At 42.0% G+C, this 26,296-nt stretch overlaps 1 protein-coding gene across 4 annotated transcripts in view; it reads right to left on the bottom strand.

Annotated features, from left to right (window-relative positions):
- The window catches only part of slc30a2 (solute carrier family 30 member 2), a 176,729-nt gene that overhangs the window by 50,157 nt on the left and 100,276 nt on the right, over positions 1–26,296 (bottom strand). For all 4 annotated transcript variants that reach the window (XM_063035835.1, XM_063035843.1, XM_063035817.1 and 1 more), the window contains exon 2: positions 10,255–10,463. In XM_063035835.1, coding sequence (XP_062891905.1) covers positions 10,255–10,273 — 19 coding nt within the window. In that variant the 5' untranslated portion in view covers positions 10,274–10,463. The remainder of the gene's footprint in view (positions 1–10,254; positions 10,464–26,296) is intronic.

The following is a 26,296-nucleotide window of genomic DNA, read 5'->3' as shown; positions in this document are numbered from 1 at the left end:
TCCAAATATCACTCCACTCTTTAAAAAGGGAGGGAGGCAGAAGATAGGATATTATGGGCCAGTTAGTCTGACTTCAGTGGTTGGAAAGATGTTCGGTCCATTATTAAGGATGAGGCACATGACAAATACGCCAAAGTCAGCATGGTTTCCTTAAAGGGAAATCTTGCCCGACAAATCTTTTGGAATGCTTTGAGTAAATAACAAGCATGATAGATAAAGGAGCGTCAGTGGATGTTGTTTATTTGGACTTTCAGAAGGTCTTTGACAAAATGTTACACATGAGGCTGTTTAACAAGATAAAAGCCCATGGTATAAAAGGAAAGACACTAGCATGGATAGAAGATAGGCTGACTGGCAGGGGGCCAAGTGACAGAATAAAGGAGACTTATTTTGACAATAGACAATAGGTGCAGGAGTAGGCCATTCGGCCCTTTGAGCTAGACCGCCATTCACTGTGATCATGGCTGATCATCCACAATCAGTACCCCGTTCCTGCCTTCTCCCCATATTCCTTGACTCCACTATCTTTAAGAGCTCTATCTAACTCTTTCTTGAAAGCATCCAGAGAATTGGCCTCCACTGCCTTCTGAGGCAGAGCATTCCACAGATCCACAACTCTCTGGGTGAAAAAGTTTTTCCTCAACTCCGTTCTAAATGGCCTATCCCTTATTCTTAAACTGTGGCCTCTGGTTCTGGACTCCACCAACATCGGGAACATGTTTCCTGCCTCTAACGTGTCCAATCCCTTAATAATCTTATATGTTTCAATCAGATCCCCTCTCATCCTTCTAAATTCCAGTGTATACAAGCCCAGTCACTCCAATCTTTCAACATATGACAGTCCTGCCATCCCGGGGATTAACCTCGTGAACCTAGGCTGCACTCCCTCAATAGCAAGAATGTCCTTCCTCAAATTTGGAGACCAAAACTGCACACAATAGTCCAGGTGTGGTCTCATCAGGGCCCTGTACAACTGCAGAAGGACCTCTTTGCTCCTATACTCAACTCCCCTTGTTATGAAGGCCAACATGCCATTAGCTTTTTTCACTGCCTGCTCTACCTGCATGCTTACTTTCAGTGACTGATGAACAAGGACACCAAGATCTCGTTGTACTTCCCCTTTTCCTAACTTGACACCATTCAGATAGTAATCTGGCTTCCAGTTCTTGCCACCAAAATGGATAACCTCACATTTATCCACATTAAACTGCATCTGCCATGCATCTGCCCACTCACCCAACCTGCCCAAGTCACCCTGCATTCTCATAACATCCTCTTCACATTTCACACTGCCACCAAGCTTTGTGTCATCTGCAAATTTGCTAATGTTACTTTTAATCCCTTCATCTAAATCATTAATGTATATTGTAAATAGCTGCGGTCCCAGCACTGAACCCTGCGGTACCCCACTAGTCACTGCTTGCCATTCTGAAAAGGACCCATTAATCCCTACTCTTCGTTTCCTGTCTGCCAACCAATTTTCTATCCATGTCAGTACCCTACCCCCAATACCATGTGCTCCAATTTTGCCCACTAGTCTCCTATGTGGGACCTTATCAAAGGCTTTCTGAAAGTCCAGGTACACTACATCCACTGGCTCTCCCTTGTCCATTTTCATAGTTACATCCTCAAAAAATTCCAGAAGATTAGTCACACATGATGTCCCCTTCGTAAATCCATACTGACTCGGACCGATCCTGTTACTGCTATCCAAATGTGCCGCTATTTCATCTTTTATAATTGACTCCAGCATCTTCCCCACTACTGATGTCAGGCTAATTGGTCTATAATTGCCTGTTTTCTCTCTCCCTCCTTTCTTAAAAAGTGGGATAACATTAGCTACCCTGCAATCTACAGGAGCTGATCCTGAATCTATGGAACATTGGAAAATGATTACCAATGCGTCCACGATTTCTAGAGCCACCTCCTTGAGTACCCTGAGATGCAGACCATCAGGCCCTGGGGATTTATCAGCCTTCAGTCCCATCAGTCTATCCAACACCATTTTCTGCCTAATGTGAATTTCCTTCAGTTCCTCCGTTACCCTAGGTCCTCCGGCCACTATTACATCTGGGAGATTCTTCGTGTCTTCCCTAGTGAAGACAGATCCAAAGTACCTGTTCAACTCACTTGCTATTTCTTTGTTCCCCATAATAAGTCACCCGTTTCTGTCTTCAAGGGCCCAACTTTGGCCTTAACTAGTTTTTTCCTTTTCACATACCTAAAGAAGCTTTTACTATTCTCCTTTATATTCTTGGCTAGCTTACCTTCGTACCTCATCTTTTCTCCCTGTATTGCCTTTTTAGTTATCTTCTGTTGCTCTTTAAGAGTTTCCCAATCCTCTGGCTTCCCGCTCATCTTTGCTATGTTATACTTCTTTTTGGTTGGTTTACCGGTGACTCGTGGTGATCTGCAGGGGTCATTATTGGTTTCACTTCTTTTCACGCTATATGTCAACAATTTGGATTACAGTATTGATGGCTTTGTGGTGAAGTTTGCAAACAGTACAAAAATAGGTGGAAGGACAGATAGTATTGAGGAATCAGGGAGTCTGCAGAAGGATGGCATGTTGCCTCCCAGGTGCCAAGGCCAGGGACATCTCAGATCGAGTGAGAGGGCATGGTCCATATTGGTACCAATTACATGGGTAGGACAATTGAAGAGGTTCTGCATTGGGAGTTCAGGGAGTTAGGTGTTAAGTTAAAGGGAAGGGCCTCCAGGGTTGTGAACAAGGAAGATTATAACATTTAATACATGGCTAAGGATTTTGGTGTAGGAGGGAGAGCATAAGAATTTTGGATCATTGGGCTCTCTTCCTGGGAAGGTGGGACCTGTACAGAAGGGACGGTTTGGAGGGGGACTAATATCCTAGTGGGAAGGTTTGTTAATGCTGCATGGTGGGGTTTAAACTAGAGTTAAAGGGGGATGGGAACAAGAATGCCAGAACATTTAGAGGACAGGTTGAGGAGGCAGCTGTTAGTAAGACCTCAGACAAAGTCAGGAATGAAAAGGTTGAGCGTGGTGCAACTAGTATCCTGAGTTGCCTATATTTCAATGCAATAAGTATCGTAGGAAATGCAGATGAGCTCAAGGCATGGATCAACACCTGGAATTATGACTTTGCAGCCCTTAGAAAGAGGAGGCGCAGGACTGGAAGCTCAGTATTCCCGGGTTTGAGCAACACACACAAAATGCTGGAGGAACTCAGCAGGCCAGGCAGCAGCTATCTAAAAGAGTACAGTCGACATTTCGGTTGATTAGTGAAAGAGACAGAAGGCCATGGAAGAAAGAAAAGTGGAGAGGAGCAGCAGAGGGAGGCAGTGGGTGGGCAAGGAGATAAGGTGAGAGAGGGAAAAGGATGGGGAATGGTTAAGGAGAGAGATGGTGAGGGATATTACTGGAAATTTGAGAAATTGATGCCAACAGGTTGGAGGCTACCCAGATGGAATACAAGTTGTTGTTCCTCCAACCTAAGTGAGGCCTCATCACGACAGTGAAGGAGGCCATGTATAGACATATCGGAATGGGTATGGGAAATGTAATTAAAATGGGTGGCCACTGGAAGATCACGCTTTTTCTGGCGGACAGAGTGTAGGTGCTCAGCGAAGCGGTCTCCCAATCCACATTGGGTCTTACCGATGTACAGGAGGCCACACCAGGAGCACTGGACACAGTATGTAACCCCAACAGACTCACAGGTGAAGTGTTGCCTCACCTGGAAGGACTGTTTAAGGCCCTGAATGGTAGTGAGGGAGGAGGTGTCGGGTCAGGTGTAGCACTTGTTCCACTTGCAAGGATAAGTGCCAGGAGGGAGATCAGTGGGGAGGGATGAACGACAAGGGAGTTGCTTAGGGAGCGATCCCTGCGGAAAGCAGAAATTAGGGGGCAGAGAAAGTTGTGCTTGGTGATGGGGTCCCATTGGAGATGGCAAAAGTTTTGGAGAATTATGTGCTAGACACGGAGCCTGGTGGGGTGATATCTGAGGACAAGAGGAAACCTATCCCTGGTAGGGTGGTGGAAGGATGGGGTTTTATCGCATACGTGATTGAAATGGAAGAGATGTGGTTGAGGGCAGCATTGACGGTGAAGGAAGGGAAACCCTATTCTTTGAAAAATGAGGACATCTTTATTCTAGAATGAAAAGCCTCATCCTGAGAGCAGATGTGGCAGAGACGGAGGAACTGAGAGAAGGGGATGGCATTTTTACAAGTAACAGGGTGGGAAGAGCTACAGCCTGTGTAGCTGTGAGAGTCCGTGGGTTTATTATAGACATCAGTGATTAAGTTGTCTCCAGAGATAAAGACAGTGAGATTGAGAAAGGTGAGGGAGTTGTCGTAAATGGACCGGGTAAATTTGAGGGCAGGGAGGATACTGAAGGCCAAGTGGATGAAGTCGGTGAGTTCAGCATGGGTGCAGGAAGCATAACTAATGCAGTTGTAGCACAGGAAAAGTGCGGGACAGTCACCAGTGTAGGCTTGGAACATAGACTGTTCCACGAAGCCGACAAACAGGCAGGCATAGCTGGGACCATGGAAGTGCCCAAAGTTAACTCTTTTGTTTGAAGGAAGTGGGAGGAGCCAAATGAGAAATTATTTAAAGTGAGGGCAAGTTCCGCTAGGCAGAGAAGAGTGGTGGTGTAGGGGAACTGGTTAGGTCTGGTGTCCAGAAAAAAATGGAGAGCTTTGAGGCCTCCCTGGTGGGGGATGGAGGTATATAGGGACTGGACATACATAGTGAAAATAAGATGATGAGGGCCAGGGAAACTGAAAACACCGAAAAAATCCGGTGCACGTGAATTGTCATGGATGTAGATGGGAAGGGACTGAACTTGGGGAGATAAAGCAGAGTCGAGGTCTGCAGACATGAGTTCAGTGAGGCAGAAACAAGCTAAAAAAAATGGGTCTACCTGGACAGGCAGGTTTGTAGATCTTGAGTAGGAGGTAGAAATGGGAGATGTGGGGTATGGGAACTATGAGCTTGGTAGCAGTGGATGGGAGATCCCCAGAGTCAGTAAGGTTGGTGATAGTGGGGGAGACAATGGCCTGGTGTTTCTTAGTGGGGTCCTGTTCGAGGGGTAAGTAAGAGGAGGTGTCTGAGAGTTGGCGCTGGGCGTCAGTAAGGTAGAGGTAAGTATGCCAGACTACTACAGCAGCTCCCTTATCTACCGGTTTCATGGTGAGGTTAGGACTGATGCGGAGGGAGTGGAGAGCTGAGCATTTGGAAGGAGTGAGGTTCCAGGGTTCTGTTATTTTAGAAGCGACAGAGTGGGAGGTATTAAAGGAGGAGGTGTGGTGTTACTAGTCAAGGAAAACGTCATGGCAGTGCTCAGTAAGGACAGGCTGGAGAACTCGATTAGTGAGGCGTTAAGGGTATGACCACGTTAATTGGGCTATAGTACAGACCACCCAATAGTCCTAGGGATTTAGAGGAACAAATTTGTAAAGAGATCACGGACTGTTCCAAGAAACATAAGGTTGTTATTGCAGGTGAATTTAACTTTCCATATATTGACTAGTACTCCCATACTGTAAAGGGACTGGATGGGATATAGTTTGTCAAATGTGTTCTGGAAAGCTTCCTTAATCCATATATAGAAGTCCCAATGAGAGAGTGTGTGATACTGGATCTGCTATTAGGAAATGAGACAGGGCAGGTAACAGAAATTTGTGTAGAGGAACACTTTGTATCCAGTGATCACAATGCCATTAGTTTTAAAGTAAATATGCAAAAAGACGGGTCCAAGCCATGGGTTGAGATTCTGATTTGAGAAAGGCCAATTTTGACGGCATCAGAAATGATCTGGTAAGTACGGATTGGGACAGACTGTTTTCTGGTAAAATATACTTGGTAAGTGGGAGACCTTTGAAAATGAAATACTGAGAGTACAAAGCTTGTATGTGCCTGTAAGAATAAAAGGTAATGATAACAAGTGTTGGGAACCTTGGCTTTCAAGAGATGTCGAGGCCCTGGTTAAGAGAAAAAAAGGAGATATCTGGCAGGCATAGGCAGGTCGAACAAATAAAGTGATTATGGAGTATAAGAAATGCAAACAAACACTTGAGAAAGAAATCAGGAGGGCTAAAAGAAGTCGTGAAGTTGCTTTAGCAGACAAGGTGGAGGAGAATCCTAAGAGATTCTACAGATATGTTAAGAGCAAAAGGATTGCAAGGGACAAAATTGGTCCACTGGAAGACCAGAATGTTAATAAATAAACAATGTGTGAAGCCAAAATAGATGGGGGCAATCTTAAATGAATTCTTTGCATCTGTATTTACTGGAGAGAGGGATACAGAGTCTATAGAAGTGAGGCAAAGTGGCATCGATCGACTTCATGGACCCTATTCAGATTACAGAGGAGGAGGTGTTTGCTACCCTGAGGCAATCCAGGGAGGATAACTCCCCAGGGCCTGACAAGGTCTTCCCTTGGACCCTACAGGAGGCAAGTGCAGAAATTGCTGAGGCCCTAGCAGAGATATTTAAAACATCTTTTGCAACAGGAGAAGTACCAGAGGATTGGAGGATAGCCAATGTTGTTCTGCTGTTTAACAAAGGCTCTAAACAGAAACCAGGAAATTATAGGCCAATGGGTTTGGCGTCAGCAGTGGTAAAGTGATGGGAAGGTATTCTAAGGGACCGGATATATCAGTATATGGATAGACATGGACTGATTAAGGATCGTCAGCATGGTTTCATGCGTGGTAGGTCATGTCTAACCAACCTTATAGAGTGTTTCAAGGAAGTTACCAGGAAAGTGGACGAAGGCAAAGCAGTAGATGTTTTTGATTTTAGAAAGGTATTTGACAAGGTCCTGCATGGCATTCAGGATGAGGTAGTAAATTGGTTTAGATGTTGGCTTTGTGGGTGAAGCCAGAGAGTGGTCATAGCGGGTTGCCTCTCGGACTGGAGCCCTGCAGGGATTGGTGTTTGGGTCCTTTGTTGTTTGTCATCTATATTAATGATCTGGATGAGAATGTGGTTAACTAGATCGCAAATTTGTGGCTGACACCAAGATATGCAGTGTACTGGACAGGGAGGAAAGCTATCATAGCTTGCAGTGGGATCTGCATCAGCTGGAAAAATGGGCTGAAAAATGGCAGATGGAATTTAATGCAGACAAGTGCCAGATTTTGCATTTCTGTAGGACCAATCAGGGTTGGTCTTGCACAGTGAACATTAGAGCTCTGAGGAGTGTGGTAGAACAAAGGGATCTGGGAATACAGGTACATAATTAGTTGAAAGTGACATCACATGTAGGTAGAGTCATAAAGAAAGTTTTTAGCACCTTGGCCTTCATAAATCAATGTATTAAGTGTGGAAGATGAGATGTTATATTGAAGTTGTATAAAATGTTGGTGAGGCCTAATTTGGAATATTGTGTGCAGTTTTTGTCACCTGCCTGCAGGAAAAAATGTAAACAAGGTGCAGAGAAAATTTACAAGGATGTTACCGGGTCTGTAGGACCTGATTTATAAGAAAAGATTGAATAGGTTAGGACTGTATTCTTTAAAACACAGAAGATTGACAGGAAATTTGATAGAGGTATACAAAATTATGAGGGGTACAGATAGGGTAAATGAAGCACCTTTTTCCACTGAGGTCAGGTGGGACTACAACCAGAGGTCATGGGTTGAGGGTGAAAGGCAAAAAGTTTAAGGGGAACATGAGGAAAAACTTCTTCACTCAGAGGGCCATGAGAGTGTGGAATGAGCTGCCAGCACAAGTGGTGCAAGTGAGCTCAATCTCAGCGTTTAAGAGAAGTTTAGATTGGTACATAGATAGTAGGGATATGGAGGGCTATGGTCCTGGTGCAAGTCATTGGGAGTAGGCAATTTAAATGTTTTTCCAGAATTAACTAGATGGCCAAAGGGCTTTTTTCTGTGCTTTAGTTCTCAATGACTCTATGACTATGACTAATTGGGAGAATGGACAAAGAAGTGGCAGATGGAATATCGTGCAGACAAGCGTATGGTCATGCACTTTAGTGGATGGGATAAAGTCATAGTCATTTTTCTAAATAGATAGGTGGATGTGGAGAGGATGTTTCCTACAGTATGTCAGTCTAGCACCAGAAGGCACAACCTCAGAATAGAGGGACGTCCACATCCATTTAGAACAGAGATGAGAAGGATTTTTTTTTAGCAAGAGGGTGGTGAACATGTGGATTCATTGCCATGGATGGCTGGGGAGGCCAAGTCATTGAGTATATTTAAAACAGAGGTTGATAGGTTCTTGGTTAGTCACAGTGTCAAAGGTTACGGGAAGAAGGCAGGAAGAATATGGTTAAGTAGGATAATAAATCAGTTATGATGGAATGGTGGAGCAGGCTTGATAGGTTGTATAGTCTAAATCTGCTCTTAAATTTTATGGTCTAACACTCTATGAACAGTGCAGGTGTTGCAGGCCAAAGGACCTGTCCCTGTGCAGTACAGCTCTATGTTCTATGTTCCATAGCTCCTCGTCTGGGATACCTATGTCCGTCTGAGTTTTCTGGTTTATATGTAGATAAAATTCTCCCACCATGATCATTGCACATTTCCAGTCATCAATTATTTTACTCTTTATACATTGTCCTACCATAGTGGTTACTGGTGGCTTGTACACCACTCCTACAATGTCACGTATCTTTAGTTTTTTCTTATCTCCACCAAAAATATTTCCACATCCTGCTTTCCTGAACTTCGAGCATACTTCTTTATTGTGTTAATTAACAAAGTTTTTCTTCCACCTTTTCCTATCCTTCCTAAAGATCTTGTGTTATTCAATGTTCAGATCCTTTCAGCACTCAGTGCCTCCTGTACCTAATAAAGTGGCAACTAAGTGCGTGTTCGTGGCCTTTGGCTGCTGAAGCCTATTCCCTTCAAGGTTTGACGTGTTGTGTGTTCAGAGATGCTCTTTTGTACAACACTGTTGTAATGCATGGTTATTTGAGTTATGGTCAACTTTCTGTCAGTTTGAAACAGTCTCGCCATTCTTCTCTGACCTCTCATTAACAAAACGTTTTCACCCACAGAATGCTGCTCACTGGATTTTGTTTTGTTTATTGCACCATTCTAGAGACTGCTGTGTGTGAAAATCCCAGGAGACTGGCAGTTTCTGTGATACTCAAACCACCCCACCCGGCTCCACAACTGCTTCACGGTAAGTTACTTAGATCACATTTCTTCCCCATTCTGCTGTGTGGTCTGGACAAGGTCTGAACCTCTTGGCCATGTCTGCATGCTTCTATGCATTGCGTTGATCGACTGATTGGATATTTGCATTTACAAGGTGTACAGGTGTACATAATAAATTGGCTACTGAGAATCTGTTATCATGATGCATTATCTTGGAATTAAACGCAATTATTCCTGTTTGTGCTCTCAGTTCATCTATTATGTTTTGCTTGTTTTATGTATTCCGATACATGATATTTAGTTTTGTTCTTCTAATACTTTTGTAACATCTAGCCTTATCTATTGATTTCTTCTTGGATTTGTACTCTCTGTCCCTTCCTGTCACAGTCTGCTTATCATTTCCCTTATTTATACCCTACTCTTTAGCCTTGTTTCTATTCCATTTACAACACTTCCAGAACTTTGATCCCTCACACCCATTATTTAGTTCCTTTTGATTCCTTTAACATCCAGCAATTTATTGATCTCTGTTTTGAATGCCATCAATGACAGGAGTTCCAAAGCCTTCCAGGATAAATTGTTTTGAATAGTGGTCACGTCTTGAGCGATGAAACTTCTCCTTGTTTCAGTGTTAAATGGTCTACCCATTATTTTGAGACTTTAACACCTAATCCTAAATATTTAAGTGAAACCTGAGGGGAAACTTCTTCACTCAGAGTGTGGTGAGGGTGGTGGATGCGGGTTTGATTGCAACATTTAAGAGAAGTTTGGATAAGTATATGGATGGTAGGGATATGGAGGACTTTGATCCAGCTGTCGGTCGATGGAACTAGGCAGCATAACTGTTCAGATTAGATGCACCGAAACGCCTGTTTCTTTGCTGTGGTGCTCTATAAATCTATGACTCAATGTCATTTTGAATTTGAGAATGTAAGATTAAAATGTTGCCCAAAATCAGAAAGAGAACTACCCAACAATACAGTTATTAGTGATTTCAGTATACCAATACAGTATTGCCCATTTCATCCATGATTCACTAAAGATAATGACATTATCTTCATTGTTAAACAAGCTCCTTCTCATTGTGTCAGCATGCAGCACAAGAACAATATGTACGTTGCAATAATACCAGAACACTTACCTATAACTTCTCCAACCATAAATATCAGACAAATAATAGCAGCAATGTAAAGTTTCCTCCTTGCTTGTAGCTTTTCTCTGTTTTCAGTGTCTGATGTGGATCTGCTGTGGCAGTGTTGACTTACATATCTTTCCAATTCGATAGAGTTGGTGTTGGTTCCATTGTCAAATGGGTAATTTGGGTAGGCTTCTTTTGAACTGGAAAAGGGGCTACAATGCAAGGGATGAAACTTGATTAACTGAGGTACAGTCATATAACGAGCATTTTACATTTTAAATTATTTCATGCAAGTTAATTAAATTTTAAAAACCTGCTCAGCAATTCAGTTTAACAGTATAGATAGATAGATAGATAGACATAACTTTATTGATCCCGAGGGAAATTGGGTTTTGTTACAGTTGCACCAACCAAGAATAGAGTATAAATATAGCAAAATAAAACCATAAATAATTAAATAATAATAGGTAAATTATGTCAGATGGAAATAAGTCCAGGACCAGCCTATTGGCTCAGGGTGTCTGACCCTCCAAGGGAAGAGTTGTAAAGTTTGATAGCCACAGGCAGGAATGACTTCCTATGACGCTCAGTGTTGCATCTCGGTGGAATGAGTATCTAGACAGACGTACTATTTCCACAAAATAGTTGATAATTCCATGCTACCAATATGCACCAATTTACAATGGATCTAATCAATATATTTATGCTTGCAAATATACCTACATACTTACAATTAAAGATGAGTGAAAGCTAGCCATGTTATGATGGCACACCATGCAACTGTCTCATAACTTGTGTAGCGTACCCGAATTGGTCACTTTGCCTCAATTCACCAAGGGGAAAATTCATCAAGGACTTTATTCTTGATCACCCTTTAACTAAATCCACTGGATGTGCAATTGCTGACATGACAAAGAAGAGGATCTGTTACACTAACCCACATAATCATAAACCTTGTCGAGATTTATGTGTGAGTGACGAAAACTGCAGAAGATGTTGAAGTGCAACCAAGCTGCAAATCCGATTCAATCAGTTTTCCTATCAGGTGGGAGATGTTAAAATTAACTTGATAAATCCTACAGTTTTGTGCATTGAATCATAATGAATGGGAATAGGTTGATTGCATCCTCTTGACTACTTTATATATCACTGAAAACAGACCTATTAAGATTTAAAGAGGATTTGGTAGTTATGTGTGAGGAGAAAAGCAGGGTTTTTTTTAAACGTTGATATAAGAAAGTAGTCTTAAAGGAATAATTTTCACTTCCTTAATGTATTATCAGGTTGGGGTGGAATTGGATAACATGTTGTGGGATGGAATCAATAACACTCTAGTGAACAACTGTGCCTGGGATGAACTGTCCCTCAGAGAGCTTCCAGCTTCTTTTTTTGTTGTTAAGGAACTCTCTTCTATTTTTGACTGTCAGCTGGATGAATAGCTGGAGTTTTCATTCCACACTGATATTTAGAGTTCTTTTATGAGATGGTTGCTTGATCAAGATTGCAGATACCCAAGTTTGTAACATTTGCACCTAATAGTACTTGACATTGGGAAAGACAAATTTCATACTCCAAAATGGCCTAGGAACTTCTAGGCAGTTACTTTCAAAGTCAATGGAAAATCCATTGCTTCTCTGCTGAATTCCCTGGATTCTCAAAATGTTGCAGAAACAGCTACAAAACATAACTATATTCTCTACAAAATGTGTAGGACAGATCTGACCAAATGCAAGTGAATTTATGTAAAGATTTCTTCATATTTTGGTATAAAACATGAGTGAGGCCTCCATCGGTCACAGTCAACCATGGATCCTAGATACACAAGACTAGGCAGTAAGATATGGAGAGCAAGCTGTTGCCCATGTAACAAGCTCCCCCTCTCCACACATTTGATTAACTCAAAGGAATGACAGAGATCGACATAGTTTGGTACCAGCAGTGTCGCAAGAGTCGTCAGTCAGCATTGAACTCAATGTAGGATTGCCTAAGGGACTCCAGCTCAGGGCTTTTCCATCAGGGTTTATTCCCGAAGCTTTCCCCATGAGTAGGTGTAGCAGCAAAGCAGAGGAGTTTGAAATCAGAGTTTTCTTTCTCCTAGATCAGCTGCCAACCACAGCTGATGAGCCCCATCTGCCAGAAGCAACTGGTTTTAAGGTGCCAGTAACCTGCTTTTGCCCCTTCTCCTGTCAGTAGAAACGGTTTTGCTGGGCTTAGAAGCGAAGCCACACGTGAAGGCTAGGAGCCAGACTTGGTTGTCAGTGGCTATCTGAGGCGCAAGCCATTGGGAGCATTTAATAGGCAGTGGGAGCTTGTCCCCATTACCACTCCCAGCTATGACAACCTTAAAATATAAAGCGTATTCATTAATATTCAACATTTGTTTTAAATCCTTACCTCTTTCATCAAATGTGATAAAATATGCACGGAAACATTAGCAACATAGAATCTCACTGCACAGAAGGCTGTTATCTGACCCACTGTTCCCGCGTAGTCTTTTTGAAAACTGTTGAATTAGTCCTACTTTTCCTGACACTCTGCATTTTGTTTTCCTTTTCAAGTTATGTATCCATTTGCTTTTTCAAAGTTAACACAGAATCTGCGTTACAGCTGCTACAGCTTAGATCATCGTTACTCAAAGCATACAAACAAACCATTCAGCTTTAAGCTTCACACTCCCAGGTGTCAACATCTCCGATGGTCTATCCTGAGCCCAACAGACGGATGCAATTCCAAAGAGGGCACAACAGCAGCTATATTTTATTAGGAGTTTGAGGAGATTTGGTAGACCTCCAAGACTCTGGCAGATTTCTACAGATGGGCCATGCACAGCATTCTAACTGGTTGCATCACTGTCTGGTATGGAGGGCGCACTGCTACAAACTCAGCCAGTTGTGGGCACTAGCTTCTGCGGCATCGAGGACATCTTCAAAAGGTGATGCCTCAAAAAGGCCCTCTTCTCGTTGCTATCCTAATGCAGGAGGTACAGGAGCATGAAGCCACACACTCAATGTTTTAGCAGAAGCTTCTTCCCCTCCGCCATCAGATTTCTGAAGGGACAATGAACACCGTACACTACCTCAATATTTTTCCCTCAATGATCGCAGATTTCCAGCCTTTCCATGTACTGAAATCTCTATGCTCAGTGCCACCCAGCTTCACCAACACTTCAATTGTGCCATATTGAGGTACCCAAACTGCACACAATGGTTTCCCTACTTTTGCATCATTTGCTTCTGTTATAAAAAAAAAGCTCAGGATCGTACATTGATTTTTTATAACCTAATCATGTATTACCATCCTCAATAGATTTGTCTTTATCAATGAACCCTATTTTGAGACAGCTTTTACATGCATGGTAAACACTGGGGCTAATTACATACTACAAATGATTGGTTAATCTCATTCAGAAATCTGTTTTAGATTAATTTGTGTGAGTTCATATTTCTGAGATAATATGTTATACTAAGGCCATGGTTATATTTTGGAGGCGTTCCACATGTTCACAAATAGAGCTTTAACTCTGTTATTTGTCCCTAGTGTCTTTATTCTTCTCCGAGGATTGTTACCTTGTCATGGTGGAGAGGCTTGTGAGTTCTTGAGATCCCAAGAGTGATGTCGTCTCGAACCTAGCTCCTGGTAGGGTCTCCCATAGGGGTAAGGTCAAGGAGGAGATTCCAGACAAAGAGCAATCCAACCAAGACCTCAACAGTGGAGCTGGTGGTAGATGATGACACATCACAACAGAGAGAGATGATGAGAATTAATCTAAGGGAATTGGGGGTGCAGGAATTCACATTAAAAGGGCTGCTGGGCATGGGTGAGAGAGCACAGGTCAGGGTATTTTTAGCTTTCTTAAGGGGTACAGGGTTTTTTTTTAATAGGATGTGATGGATAAGCAATCCAACCAAGACCTCAACAGTGAAGCTGGTGGGAGATGATGGCACAACACAACAGCAGTGAAGGCGGAGGAAGGCTGCAGCAGTGAATGCTCCCCAGATGTCCTGCATTCCATGTCACTGGACCCTGACTGCGATCTGTCAAAAATCTTGTGATGGCTGCCCTTGCATCAGTGTCTCCACATTAAACCAAGTCACACACAGATATTCTCCATTACAGGAGTAATCCCTCAGGAAAACATCATACTCAACTCAAGTGACTGCATACTACGTGTCCTTATTGGTGTATTTAATTCCTATTAATGCTTGTGCAACTATTTGTGGTTGAGTGCAACATCACAAATCTCCTTCAGGGTGTCCCATCATAATATCAGCAGAGGGTCAATGTAATCAAGGAAGATCGTCTCTGGATGTGAGAAATGAAGAATAAAAGATGGCAGCACACATGGACGCAGCAGCAGCAGCAAACAACCATGAAATTTCTTGTCCTGTTCATGATCGAAAAAACACTGTTGAACATTAAGAACACTAAAATCGTTGCATCTCCCTTGCTAGCTAGCGGAACGAACAAAACGCTGTGCAGTTACAGACTGATGTGGGGAGCGGGCTTTTGCTCCATGCTGTGGTCTCCTACAGCTACTCAGGGAAGCTGCCATCACAAGCTGTGTGGTCTAACGCAGAAGGATGATAAGCATATTGAGAGACTTGGAGCGGATCCCTGCAGGCCTGTGCTCCCATCAATTCTACTCACTAGCGTCTGATCACTGGAAAATAAACTGGATTAACTGTGTCTGCATCTGAACCATGAGGGAGATGAGGGACTGTTGCACACTCATTCTGACAGAAACATGGCTTCAAGACACCATTCCAGACTCAGTCCTCCAGCTAAAAGGCCTAATCTCCTTTCAGGAAGACAAAAAAGCTGCGACCTCTGGCAAGACCCATGGTGGAGGGCTATGTGTCTATATCAGTTAGAACAGGCGTGTGAAAGCCTTGGTAGTAATGGCTGCTGTTCACCAGAGAGAGAGAATTATTATTGGTGAAGTGTGGGCCCTTCTACTTACCAAGGAAGTTCACTTCCATTATGTTTGTTGCTGTTTACATCCCCGCTCCCCCCCCCACCACCACCGCCGTGCTAGTGCTGGGGAAGTTTTGCAGGAGATCTATGGTACTATCAGCTCCCTCAAAGCCACTCACCCCACTGGTATCTTCATTGTTGCTGGTGACTTCAATCATGACAACTTAAAAACAGTCCTGCCAAAGTTCTACCAGCACGTCAACTTTGCAACCAGAGGACAGAGTATATTGGACCTGGTTTATACCAACGTTCAGGGAGCCTAAAAGGTTCTGCTCTGCCCTCACCTCGGTTACTTGGAAGATGTATCCATTTTGCTAATCCCTGCATACAGACCACTGGCTACATGAATCAAACCAGTTCACAGGGAGATCAGGACCTGGCCAGAAGGTGCCACCTTCAATGTTGAAAGCACAGACCAGAGCATATTCATGGAGGTGACTACCGACAATCATCACATCAACATTGATGAACAAATGGAATCGGTGAATGGCTACAGAGGAAAGTGCATCGAGGACATTACCGTAATTAAACACCACACTGCCAGGACAAACCAGAAATCATGTCTGACTGCAGAGGTCTGAGCAACACTTAGGAACTGGAACACTGTCTTTAGATCAGGGGACAAGTCAAGAGTAAGGTCGGCAAGAGCTATGCCATCGGGAAAACAAACATGGACACGCACAGAAAATCCACAGACACCTTTCTGACACCAGGAACACATGGCGCATGTGGCAATATATACAAACCACAACTGATGTACAGTCCACCCTGCACGTCAATGACAGCAATGCCCCGCTTCCTGGTAGGGAGAATGCTTTCTATCCAATTGAATGATGCAACATCAAGGAAAGCCCCCTCTCTTCCTGAGGAACAAGCACCCTGTCTGGCCACAGCCGAGCCAAGGGGGACCCTAGTGAGGGTAAACCCACAAAAGCTGCAGGGCTGGACAACAGACCTGGTCAGACACTGAGGGACTGTGCGGCCCAGCTAACAGAGGTCTTAACATACATCTTTAATATCTCTCTGAAACAGTCCACTATCCCAGCAGGTTTCAAGGCAGCCACCATCATTCCAGTACCGAAGAAAACAATAGCAACCGGTCTAAATGATCACTGCCCAGTGGCACTGACTCTCAACAATCATGAAGTGCTTTGAGCGGCTGGTAATGGATAAAATCCCACCTTCCAGCTACATTAGACACTTTCCAGTTTGGCTACCGTTCAAACCAGTCCACCGATGATGCCATAGCTACAGCCCTCTACTCCATCCTGTCCCACCTAAAAAACGATGCCTCAGACACGAGGATGTTGTTCATCGACTTCAGCTCGGCGTTCAACACGATCATCCCTCAGAGGCTGGTGGGTAAAACTGACCTTGTTGGCACTCATCTAGACTGTAACTAGATTTTGGATTTCTTGATGGGAAAACCCCAGTCAGTCTGAATTGGCAGCAACATCTCAAGCTCCATCCCACTGAACACTGGCTCCCCCCAGGGTTGTGTGGTCAGTTTGCTGCTGACTCACAACTGTTACACTGCCGGGTCCAGCTCAAACCGCATCAATAAGTTCACTGACAATACCACAGTAGTTGGCATTATCAGCAACAATAATGAGCCGTCGTACAGAGAAGAGGCTTGTCAAATTAGTGCAAGAACAACTAGTCTCAACGTGGACAAGACAAAAGAGATGATTGTGGACTTCAGGAAGGCACAGGTCAACCTCTTCCCATTGCACATCAATAGCTCTGCCATAGAGAGAGTGAAGAGTGCAAGGTTCCTTGGTGTGCACATAATAGATGATCCAACCTAGACCCACAATATCTCCTCACTACTCAAGAAGGTACAGCAGCGTCTACACTTTTTGAGGAGGTTAAGGCGTGCAGGACGCTCCACCCCCATTCTAACAACTTTCTACAGGAGCATCATTAAGAATGTCCTGTCTGGCAGTGTCATTGTGTTTTACAGAAACTGCAAGACGTCGGACTGTAAGGCCCTACAGAGGACAGTAAGAACTGCTAAGAGCATCATTGGGGTCTTCCTTCTGCTTATTTTTCATATTTACTGGGAGTGTTGTGGATGAAAAGCCCAAAGCATTTTTGAGGATCCCTACCATCAAATGACATTTTCTTTGAAGGTGAAGCATCAGTACCAGGACTGCCAGACTGGGTAAGAGCTTAAAATGCTGGAGGAACTCAGCAGGTCAGGCAGCATCTATAGAAATGAATAAATAATCGACATTTCCTGTCGAGACCCTTCATCAGGACTGGAAAAAAAAGATGAAAAGTCTGAGCAAGAAGGTGGGGGGAGGGGAGGAAGAAGCACAAGGTGGCCGGTGAGATCACAGAGGGGGAGCAGTGAGAGGGGCTTCACTGAACTCCCGTTGAAGAGAAGATTTAAACTTCTTCAGAGTGGGCATTCCTAGGAGAGACTTCGCAGAATTACAAATGCAAGAGTTTTCCAGCATCTGCAGATTTCCTCGTGTTTGGGTAACAGATTCTTCCCTCTGGTTGTGAGACGAATGAATACTCTGCCACCATTGAGGTCTTGTCACTAGGACAGTGAACTGTGTACTGTACTCCTTACCTGTGCTGCACTTTACTACATGCATTTTGAATTACATTTTATTATGGTAACTTACTCATAATATACTACTTTGGTTTATATGCTGTGTGTAATATACGCTGTAGTTGCACCATGGCCTGGAGGAACTTTGTTTCATTTGATTGCAAACATGTACAGTCAGATGATAATAAATTTGAACTTGAACTTAATGGTAAAATCCTACCAAGGTTACTGTGGGAGAAGGATAGTGCTACACAATTTGAGAGACAGCAACAAAAGCTGATAACAGAAGACTGAAAATGAATTAGTACTTCATACCAACCAATGTCAAGAAAGGTGTTCTGCTCATTGTGAATTTAGGATCAAATCTGTAGATGGTAGGACAGAAGGATGGAATTACATGCAAGGTATTAATGGCAGCAATTTGGACTGGTAGAAAATATGATGCATTAGCAAGCAATATTTCAGAGTAGCTGTTTATTACAGAAAACTACTGAATTACATTTCCATTATTGTTATTGGAAATGAACATTGTTATTTTTACATCAGGTAGAAACTGCAGAATACCAATTTCACATCTAGAGTGCAAGGTCAAAATTTAGCCCCATGTCAACATTTGGCGATAGAATATTTGGGGATTTAAAGGAAAGGGAAATAAAGGGAACTCTGTTTCAAGTTAAGATTACCAGTGGGAATGTCTGATTTTATATCTATTGTTTTTAACTATTCAGTGCTTCAGTACTTTGTTTTCCACTACTTAATCTGTAAATAAGTAATTCAAATCTATATGTACTTGTCTTGGTTTTCAGTAGAAAATTCTCTAGTTAGTACCAGACAGACCCAAAGGTATCAGCTACCAGTTATATCCATCTTAATAAAGCTAAAGGTGAAAGAGGTAAGTACAAGCCGATGCCCATACATTTGTACACACTTTAGTGAAAAAGACAATTTTTACCACACTTATTTACACATTTATTTTTTTTAAATGTGCAAATAAAAATTAATTGTGGAAGCTCATTCCAAGTTTTTAAAAAAATGGAGGTTTTGTTTTATAGGAGATATGGCTCACTTCTGGAAACTCAAACCAACGAACAATGGACATCAATATTGAGAAATTGGACTATGTGACCTCACAATAATTTTATCTATATATCTCTGACTCAATGAACTTTGATGTTAGGTGCAGTTGTTTGTAAAGAAAAATACTACATTTTGGAACTTCTTGAGGCAAACTCCATACAGCGAACACTGAATGTGCCTGAAAAGGTAGGTCAAAGCCCAGCTGATCCTCAGGCCTCATCTTAGTGTCTGCTGAGCTGTCAATATCTAATGCAGCTAGATAGGTACAAAGATCTAAATGTAAATTTCAAACTGTTGGAGGCCCTATGAAAGGAAAGGCGGATGGAAGGGAAGTTGATCAAGAGAAACAATACTCCAAGAGTTGTGGAGAAAAGAATAACATACCCAACGCTCTCTGGTCCTGCAGAAAGGCAAGCTAGCCTCTGTTAAGTATGTCACTAGTAAATCCAGGACATTACACAGAACAGCCCTACTCCTACTTTACTCACACCAGAAAATTTTCATGAAGGGTTTTTTGGATTTCATTAACATATTAATAGACCCAATATCTCTTAAAGGCATCTGCTAAAGATGCCTTGAAAGCCACTTTTAATAATATGGCAGCTCCCACGAAACAGACTAAGAGTTCGTCCACTGGGATTCATTTCTGTCCCTTCAATCTCAATCAGGAAAACTGAAGCAATAAAGCCCAAATTCCAACTTTATGAGTCAAACTCTAAATTTAGAACCAATTCAAATGTTTCTCCTTGCTCATGTCAACATTCAATTTAAAAGCCTGCCACTTTTCTTAAAAATCGTTAACTGCAATTACAAAAAAGTGTGAACGTATAAAGTATCAATAAATGTCTGGGGAAAGTGCAGATTCAGATCACAGAACAAAGAAAGTGTACTGCATTTTGAACAACTTGTAAAAAAGGCATTGAAAAACATTAGACTCAGTGTGAATGCAGAGATTATGTTTTAGCCAGAGAGTGTTTATATAGTTAGGTTCATTTTATTATACGTTGTTGTTTTGTGTTCTGAGAAAGGAAGTAGAAAGGGGAGAAAATGTGATTAACTGTGGGTGACTTCTCTTCCATTAAAATTTCACCTGATTTTGCAACAGAAATATTTGAATATATTGATTTATGTTGATCTGATGCAGTGATGCTGCCTGACATCAGTCTTTGTTGCTAATTGTTGGTTCTTTACAATAGTATATGCAATAATTCTCAGAACTGAACAGAGAAAATTAAACAGCACCCTAAAATGCATCATTACTTGTTTTGAAAAATTGAATCTAATGGAAATAAATATTACTTTCTGCGTACAATGTGATTGCTGAATTTCAGCCTTTGTCTAGCTCCAGGTTTATTGGCTCTTGCACCCTTCCTGGATACAGTCTTGATGAAGCTGCAGACTAGCCCTTTATATTGGCTCTGACAGGTCATCACTTGCAGCATTGTGTCAGTTTATCTCCTCACTGAAGCTTGCCGTGGTGCTGAGCATTTTCTGTATTTATTTGAAGAATCCCAGCATTCGCAGTACTTTATCTTCATCTGTGACTTCAGCGAAGCCGCTTGCTTGCTGCTACATTAATGAAATAACTCTCATACTTCAAAACCTGCTGCTTTGCAGACAATGCTTCTGTTACAGAGGGTTGTGTGGTATAATCACGTGAAATGAAGAGTAGTGTGTGTAATTGTAAAGGCTCGTTTTTCCCTCGGCATTTGTTTTCACATCTGGACATTGATATGCTCTGCTTGCTGGCATATGCTTCATTTGGAACTACTGCAGGTAATTAGTGGTTTTGGAGAAGATTGTAAACTCCACTGACTTTTGCCAGAACCCAAGGAAAAGCGCATGAATGTTAAAGGCGGCAAGAATAACAGAATGTTAGAGTCTGCATCAGGCATCCAGCTGTGTAAAATAGAAATGCCTGATAAACGTCTTATCTTTCCTTCCACCGTTATACAGTCAATGGGAACAGTAATTCATCAGTAGTTCATTCATGCTTTTACACCAAGAGCGGTAATTCATCAATCACCCTGACAGCTTGTTGAACTATATTTATGGATGCACACTTCTGGTCCTCAGACTGCTGTTTCATAAATACCAAAGCACAAGTCACAACATCAATGCTGCTGTTCATAGGACTTCATTGTAAAGCTTACCAGCACTTAATCTGCTTGCCAGTGTCAGAATTTTATTAGGATTGCTAGCTCCAAACATGGACTAAAGAGTGAAATTCCAAAGGCAAGTGAGAGTAATTGCTCTAGACTTCAAAACTGTGTTATTATGTGTGGACATAACAAAGAACTTCAGTTCCCAATGTGCAATGAGGGCAGTTCACCCGAAACCGGAAGTGGCGTTGGGGAGCTGGTCGCAACCGCTCACGTGGAACTGAAGCCATTACTAGAGCGTTCTGCAAATAAATATATATTCGTTTTACCCACGCAAGTTTGACTTTTATCAAAAATAAACATAATAGATGTAATTGGGAATCATGAAAAAACTCCACTGGCTGGAATCATACCTTGCTCAAGTAGAGAGCAGTGGTTGTCCAAGTCCCTAATCATCACTGAAGGAGATTCTCAGGGTAGAGAATTAAGTCCAAATATTTTCAAACACTTCATAACTTCACTGATGATTGTATGATGCTAATTTCTCATTAACTGATGAATGGCTCCTTGAAGCAAGACCAAGGCAATGTTCAGGCATTGGCTGGCAAGTGGTAGACAATAGTTGACACCAAATGCGAGGCAATGATCATCTTCCACATGACAGTCGAGTGCCCATTTGGTGGCATTAAGCTTCATCATGCTGATAACCCAAAAACTCCACTAAATCAGCCACAAATGCAGAAACTGCAAGAGCTGCATATCTATCTGATGACATGCCTTAGTTCCACATTCTCCAAAGTATTCCCGATGTCTGCAAGGCTTATGTCAGTAGTGTGATGGAGTGTCCTTCACTTGGCCACATGCCTGCAGATCAAATAGCATTCTATAACCTTGACACTATCCAATATAATATAGCCTGCTTGACTACTATTGCATCTTCTAACATTCATTCCTTTCACAAATGGAGCCATGTGGTTACAGAATATGCCACCTAGAAAAAACACTGCAGTCACTCACCTAGGTTACTTCAACACACCTTCCAAATCTACAAACTCTACTGTTAAAGAGGACAGATACAGAAGGTTCATGGAATGTCAATGTCTGAATTCTCTTTCCAAATTACATACTATCTTGATCTGGAAATATATCACTGTTCCTTTGTAAGTGCAAAGACATAATTCAGGAACTTCCTATTCATCATCACTATGGAACAACTTTCACCAGAAGGACTGCATAGGTTCATTCACTACAATTTTATTATTGACGCCTACGGACGGATAGAAAATACTGTCCTTACCAACCACACATTCATGGCAATAAATAAATAAAATAGAAATGGCCTTTGCACCAGTTATCTTAATAGAGCTTAATAGCTTCACTTGCCCAAACAGGAGAGATCATTAAGCAAGGAAGTGCATAAAGTCCTCACGGGATGGAACATCAAGCCATTTATAATTTCAAACATAAAATTTAATTGAATGATAATTTGAATAAAATAGGAAATGCTGTAAATACACAACAGATCAAAAGTATTGAGTACTAGAGTTGGGATATAATGTTGAAGTTGTATAAGACATTGGTGAAGCCTAATTTGGAGTATTGTGTGCAGTTCTGGTCACCTACCTACAGGAAAGCTATTAATAAGATTGAAAGCCTGCAGAAAAATTTACAAGGATGCTGCCAGACTTGAAGACCTCAGTTATCAGGAAAGGTTGAATAGGTTAGGACTATTTCTTCCCAGGGCATAGGAAAATGAAGGGATATTTGACAGAGATATATAAAATTATGAGGTGTATAGGTAAGGTAAATGCAAGCAGGCCTTTTCCACTGTGGTTGGGTGAGACTACAACTATAAGTTATGGGTTAAGGGTGAAAGGAGAAATGTTTAAAGGAAACATTTCACTCAGAAGGTGGAGAGAGTGTGGATTGAACTGCCAGGGGAAATAGTGGATGCGGGTTCGATATTAACATTTAAGAGAAATTTGGATGGCTGGGGTAGCATGGGCTATGGCCCAAATGCAGGTCACTAGGACTAGGCAGGTTCATAGTTCAGCACAGACTAATTGGGCTGAAGGGCATGTTGCTGTGCTGTAGTTTTCTAAGAATCTATGGTTCTTTAACTCTTTCTGAAAAGAGGAATGTTTATTAATATTTAGGGAGAAACCCTCATGACCTGTGCACTGTGTTTCTTCAACCAGCACTGAGCAACAGTTAAAAGTTCACGAGTTAAAGAAGTAGACATGGGGGAAGTGCTCCCAGTTTTCCAGTGATTAAGTCAATCACCTCATGGAATTTTTCCCTTTTAATCATTTTCCTATGGATGAAGAGGTTGTACCTGCCATTTTCCGTCTTTCCAATGTTAATGCATTTCTTTGTGTTTTCTTGTTTTCCAGTTTTTCACATTTGTACTTTTTTTGTTACAAATGCCAGTGGAGATATTTTGATGTTTAAAACTGTGTCCAATTTTCTTTTGTATAATGACTTAGTTATAATATTCTACAAATCATGATATCAATGACGCACTTCTATGCAGTGGGAAATTAATTTGCTTCAATTAAATGGATAAATTTGTTGCTAGCGAGCTCCATGTTCAATTTAATTTGCTCAAAATTCCTCCATTCAGCTTGCATACATGATTCTCCAAATATAAATTACAAAGCCCCAGGTTAAATCTGCAAATGGGAAATATTCAGCTCATCAAATCTCAGCCATCTGATTCAATGATTTAAAAAGCGGCTGAACTACCAGCCTGTGCTTGATGGATGTCATATGAACCATTCCTTTTCTTTCTACACAAAGCTCTTTGCCCAACATAAGCAGCGGGTCTATTTGCATTGAAACAGACTATTTGCATTGAATTGTCATACTGCATATTCTGAATGGATAATTAGGAAGCAGTTGGAATTATATAAAATTGCCACGGTGCAGACATATTAGTGGTTACAAGGCTCAGAACATAACAGAATATCTTATGTAGAAGAACATTGAGGGAGTATAAGACTTCAGGTTAAAAAGAAGAGGGTCAAATACAGATCTTCAATTTGTATTTCAAATTTGGCTTCAGTGCTGGTGTGATGTAAAAATGAAGACAGTGGAGATAATTATTTTATAAAAATCAAATACCAATGGACACACACAATATTTGAGGTTATATTTAAAATAATAGAAAGATATTTAAGAACAGAATTTTCTCTGAGGTTATAAAACCTTACATAACCTCTGCTACATTAATAGTAGAAGTGGCATAATAATCATGTTATATGATGAGTACAACAGAGACCTAGACTAATGATGCAGAGTTGTGAGTTCAAATCCCATCACAGCAGCTGGGAAATTTAAATTCAGTTAATTAAATAAATCAGTAATGTGGCAAGCTACCAAAATGACATAAAACCCATCTGTTCCACTAATATCCTTTAGGGAAGAAATGTTCTACCTTACCTGGTACAGTTTTTAGTCTGACTCCAGTCCTAAAGCAATGTGAGCAATTGGGGAGGAGGCACGAGATTGGGGTAGGGAGGGAAATCAGCCATGATGGAACGCTGTAGGCACACTTGATGGGCCAAAAGGCCTAAGACTTAGGAGCAGAATTACGGTTTTAATGTGGTTGACTCTTAACTATACTCCGTAATTATTGGGGTAAAAAGTGATGGCCTTGTCAGTGATGCGCACATCTTATGAGTGAATAAAATCTTAAAAAGTAAATAAAACTTATACGCCAATAACTCATTTAACTTTGAGCAATGCAGTCGGAGCCAGAGTGGGAGAGGGTTTCATTAGAGGAAAATGTGTATTTCTTTGGGGCTTCTAAACATGCTATGTCATTTAGGTTTGAATCTATTTGTGAGAATCCAAATGCAGAGAAAGCAACACTAGGAACACAGAAAGCCTACAGCACAATACAGGCCCTTCGGCCCACAAAGCTGTGCTGAACATGCACTTACTTTAAAAATTACCTAGGGTTACCCATAGCCTCTATTTTTCTGAGCTCCATGTACCTATCCAGGAGTCCCTTAAAAGGCCCTACTGTATCCGCCTCCATTACCATGGCCGGCAGCCCATCCCACACACTCACCACTCTTTGCGTAAAAAAACTGACCCTTGACATCTCCTCTGTACCTGCTTCCAAGCATCTTAAAACTATGCCCCCTCATGTTAGCCATTTCAGCCCAGGGAAAAAGCCTCTGACTATTCACGCCATCAATGCCTCTCATCATCTTATACACCTCTATCCGGTCATCTCTCATCCTCCGCTGCTCCAAGGAGAAAAGGCCGAGTTCACTCAACCTATTCTCATTAGGCATGCTCCCCAATCCAGGCAACATCCTTGTAAATCTCCTCTGCACCATGTCCTTCCTGTAGTGAGGTGACCAGAACTGAGCACAGTACTCCAAGTGGGGTCTGACCAGGGTCCTATATTGAGTTCAGCTCTTGAACTCAATCCCACAGTTGATAAAGGCCAATGCATCGTATGCCTTCTTAACCACACAGTCAACCTGCGCAGCAGCTTTGAGCGTCCTATGGACTCGGACCCCAAGATCCCTCTGATCCTCCACACTGCCAAGAGAATTACCATTAATACTATATTCTGTCATCATATTTGACCTACCAAAATGAACCACCTCACACTTTGAACTCCATCTGCTACTTCTCAGCCCAATTTTACATCCTATCAATGTCCTGCTGTAACCTCTGACAGCCCTCCACACTAACTACAAACCCCCAATCTTTGTGTCATCGGCAAATTTATTAACCCATCCCTCTACTTCCTCATCCAGGTCATTTATAAAAATCACAAAGAGAAGGGGTCCCAAAAAAGATCCCTGAGGCACACCACTGGTCACCAACCTCCATGCAGAATATGACCCATCTACAAACACTCTTTGCCTTCATCAAAGTTGCTGGTGAATGCAGCAGGCCGGGCAGCATCTCTAGGAAGAGGTACAGTCAACGTTTCGGGCCGAGACGTCGACTGTACCTCTTCCTAGAGATGCTGCCTGGCCTGCTGCGTTCACCAGCAACTTTGATGTGTGTTGCTTGAATTTCCAGCATCTGCACATTTCTTCGTGTTTGACTCTTTGCCTTCTGTGGGCAAGCCAATTCTGGATCCACAAAGCAAGGTCCCCATGGATCCCATGCCTCCTTACTTTCTCAATAAGCCTTGCATGGGGTACCTTATCAAATGCCTTGCTGAAATCCATATACACTATATCTACGGCTCTACCTTCATCAATGTGTTTAGTCACATCCTCAAAAAATTCAATCAGGCTCATAAGGCACAACCTGCCTTTGACTATTCCTAATCATATTATGCCTCTCCAATATGTTC

This window comes from Mobula hypostoma, chromosome 2 (assembly GCF_963921235.1).
Source record: "Mobula hypostoma chromosome 2, sMobHyp1.1, whole genome shotgun sequence".
Taxonomy (NCBI): domain Eukaryota; kingdom Metazoa; phylum Chordata; class Chondrichthyes; order Myliobatiformes; family Myliobatidae; genus Mobula; species Mobula hypostoma.
Note: the sequence above shows the minus strand (reverse complement) of the source record. Positions and strands in the feature narration are given on the sequence as shown.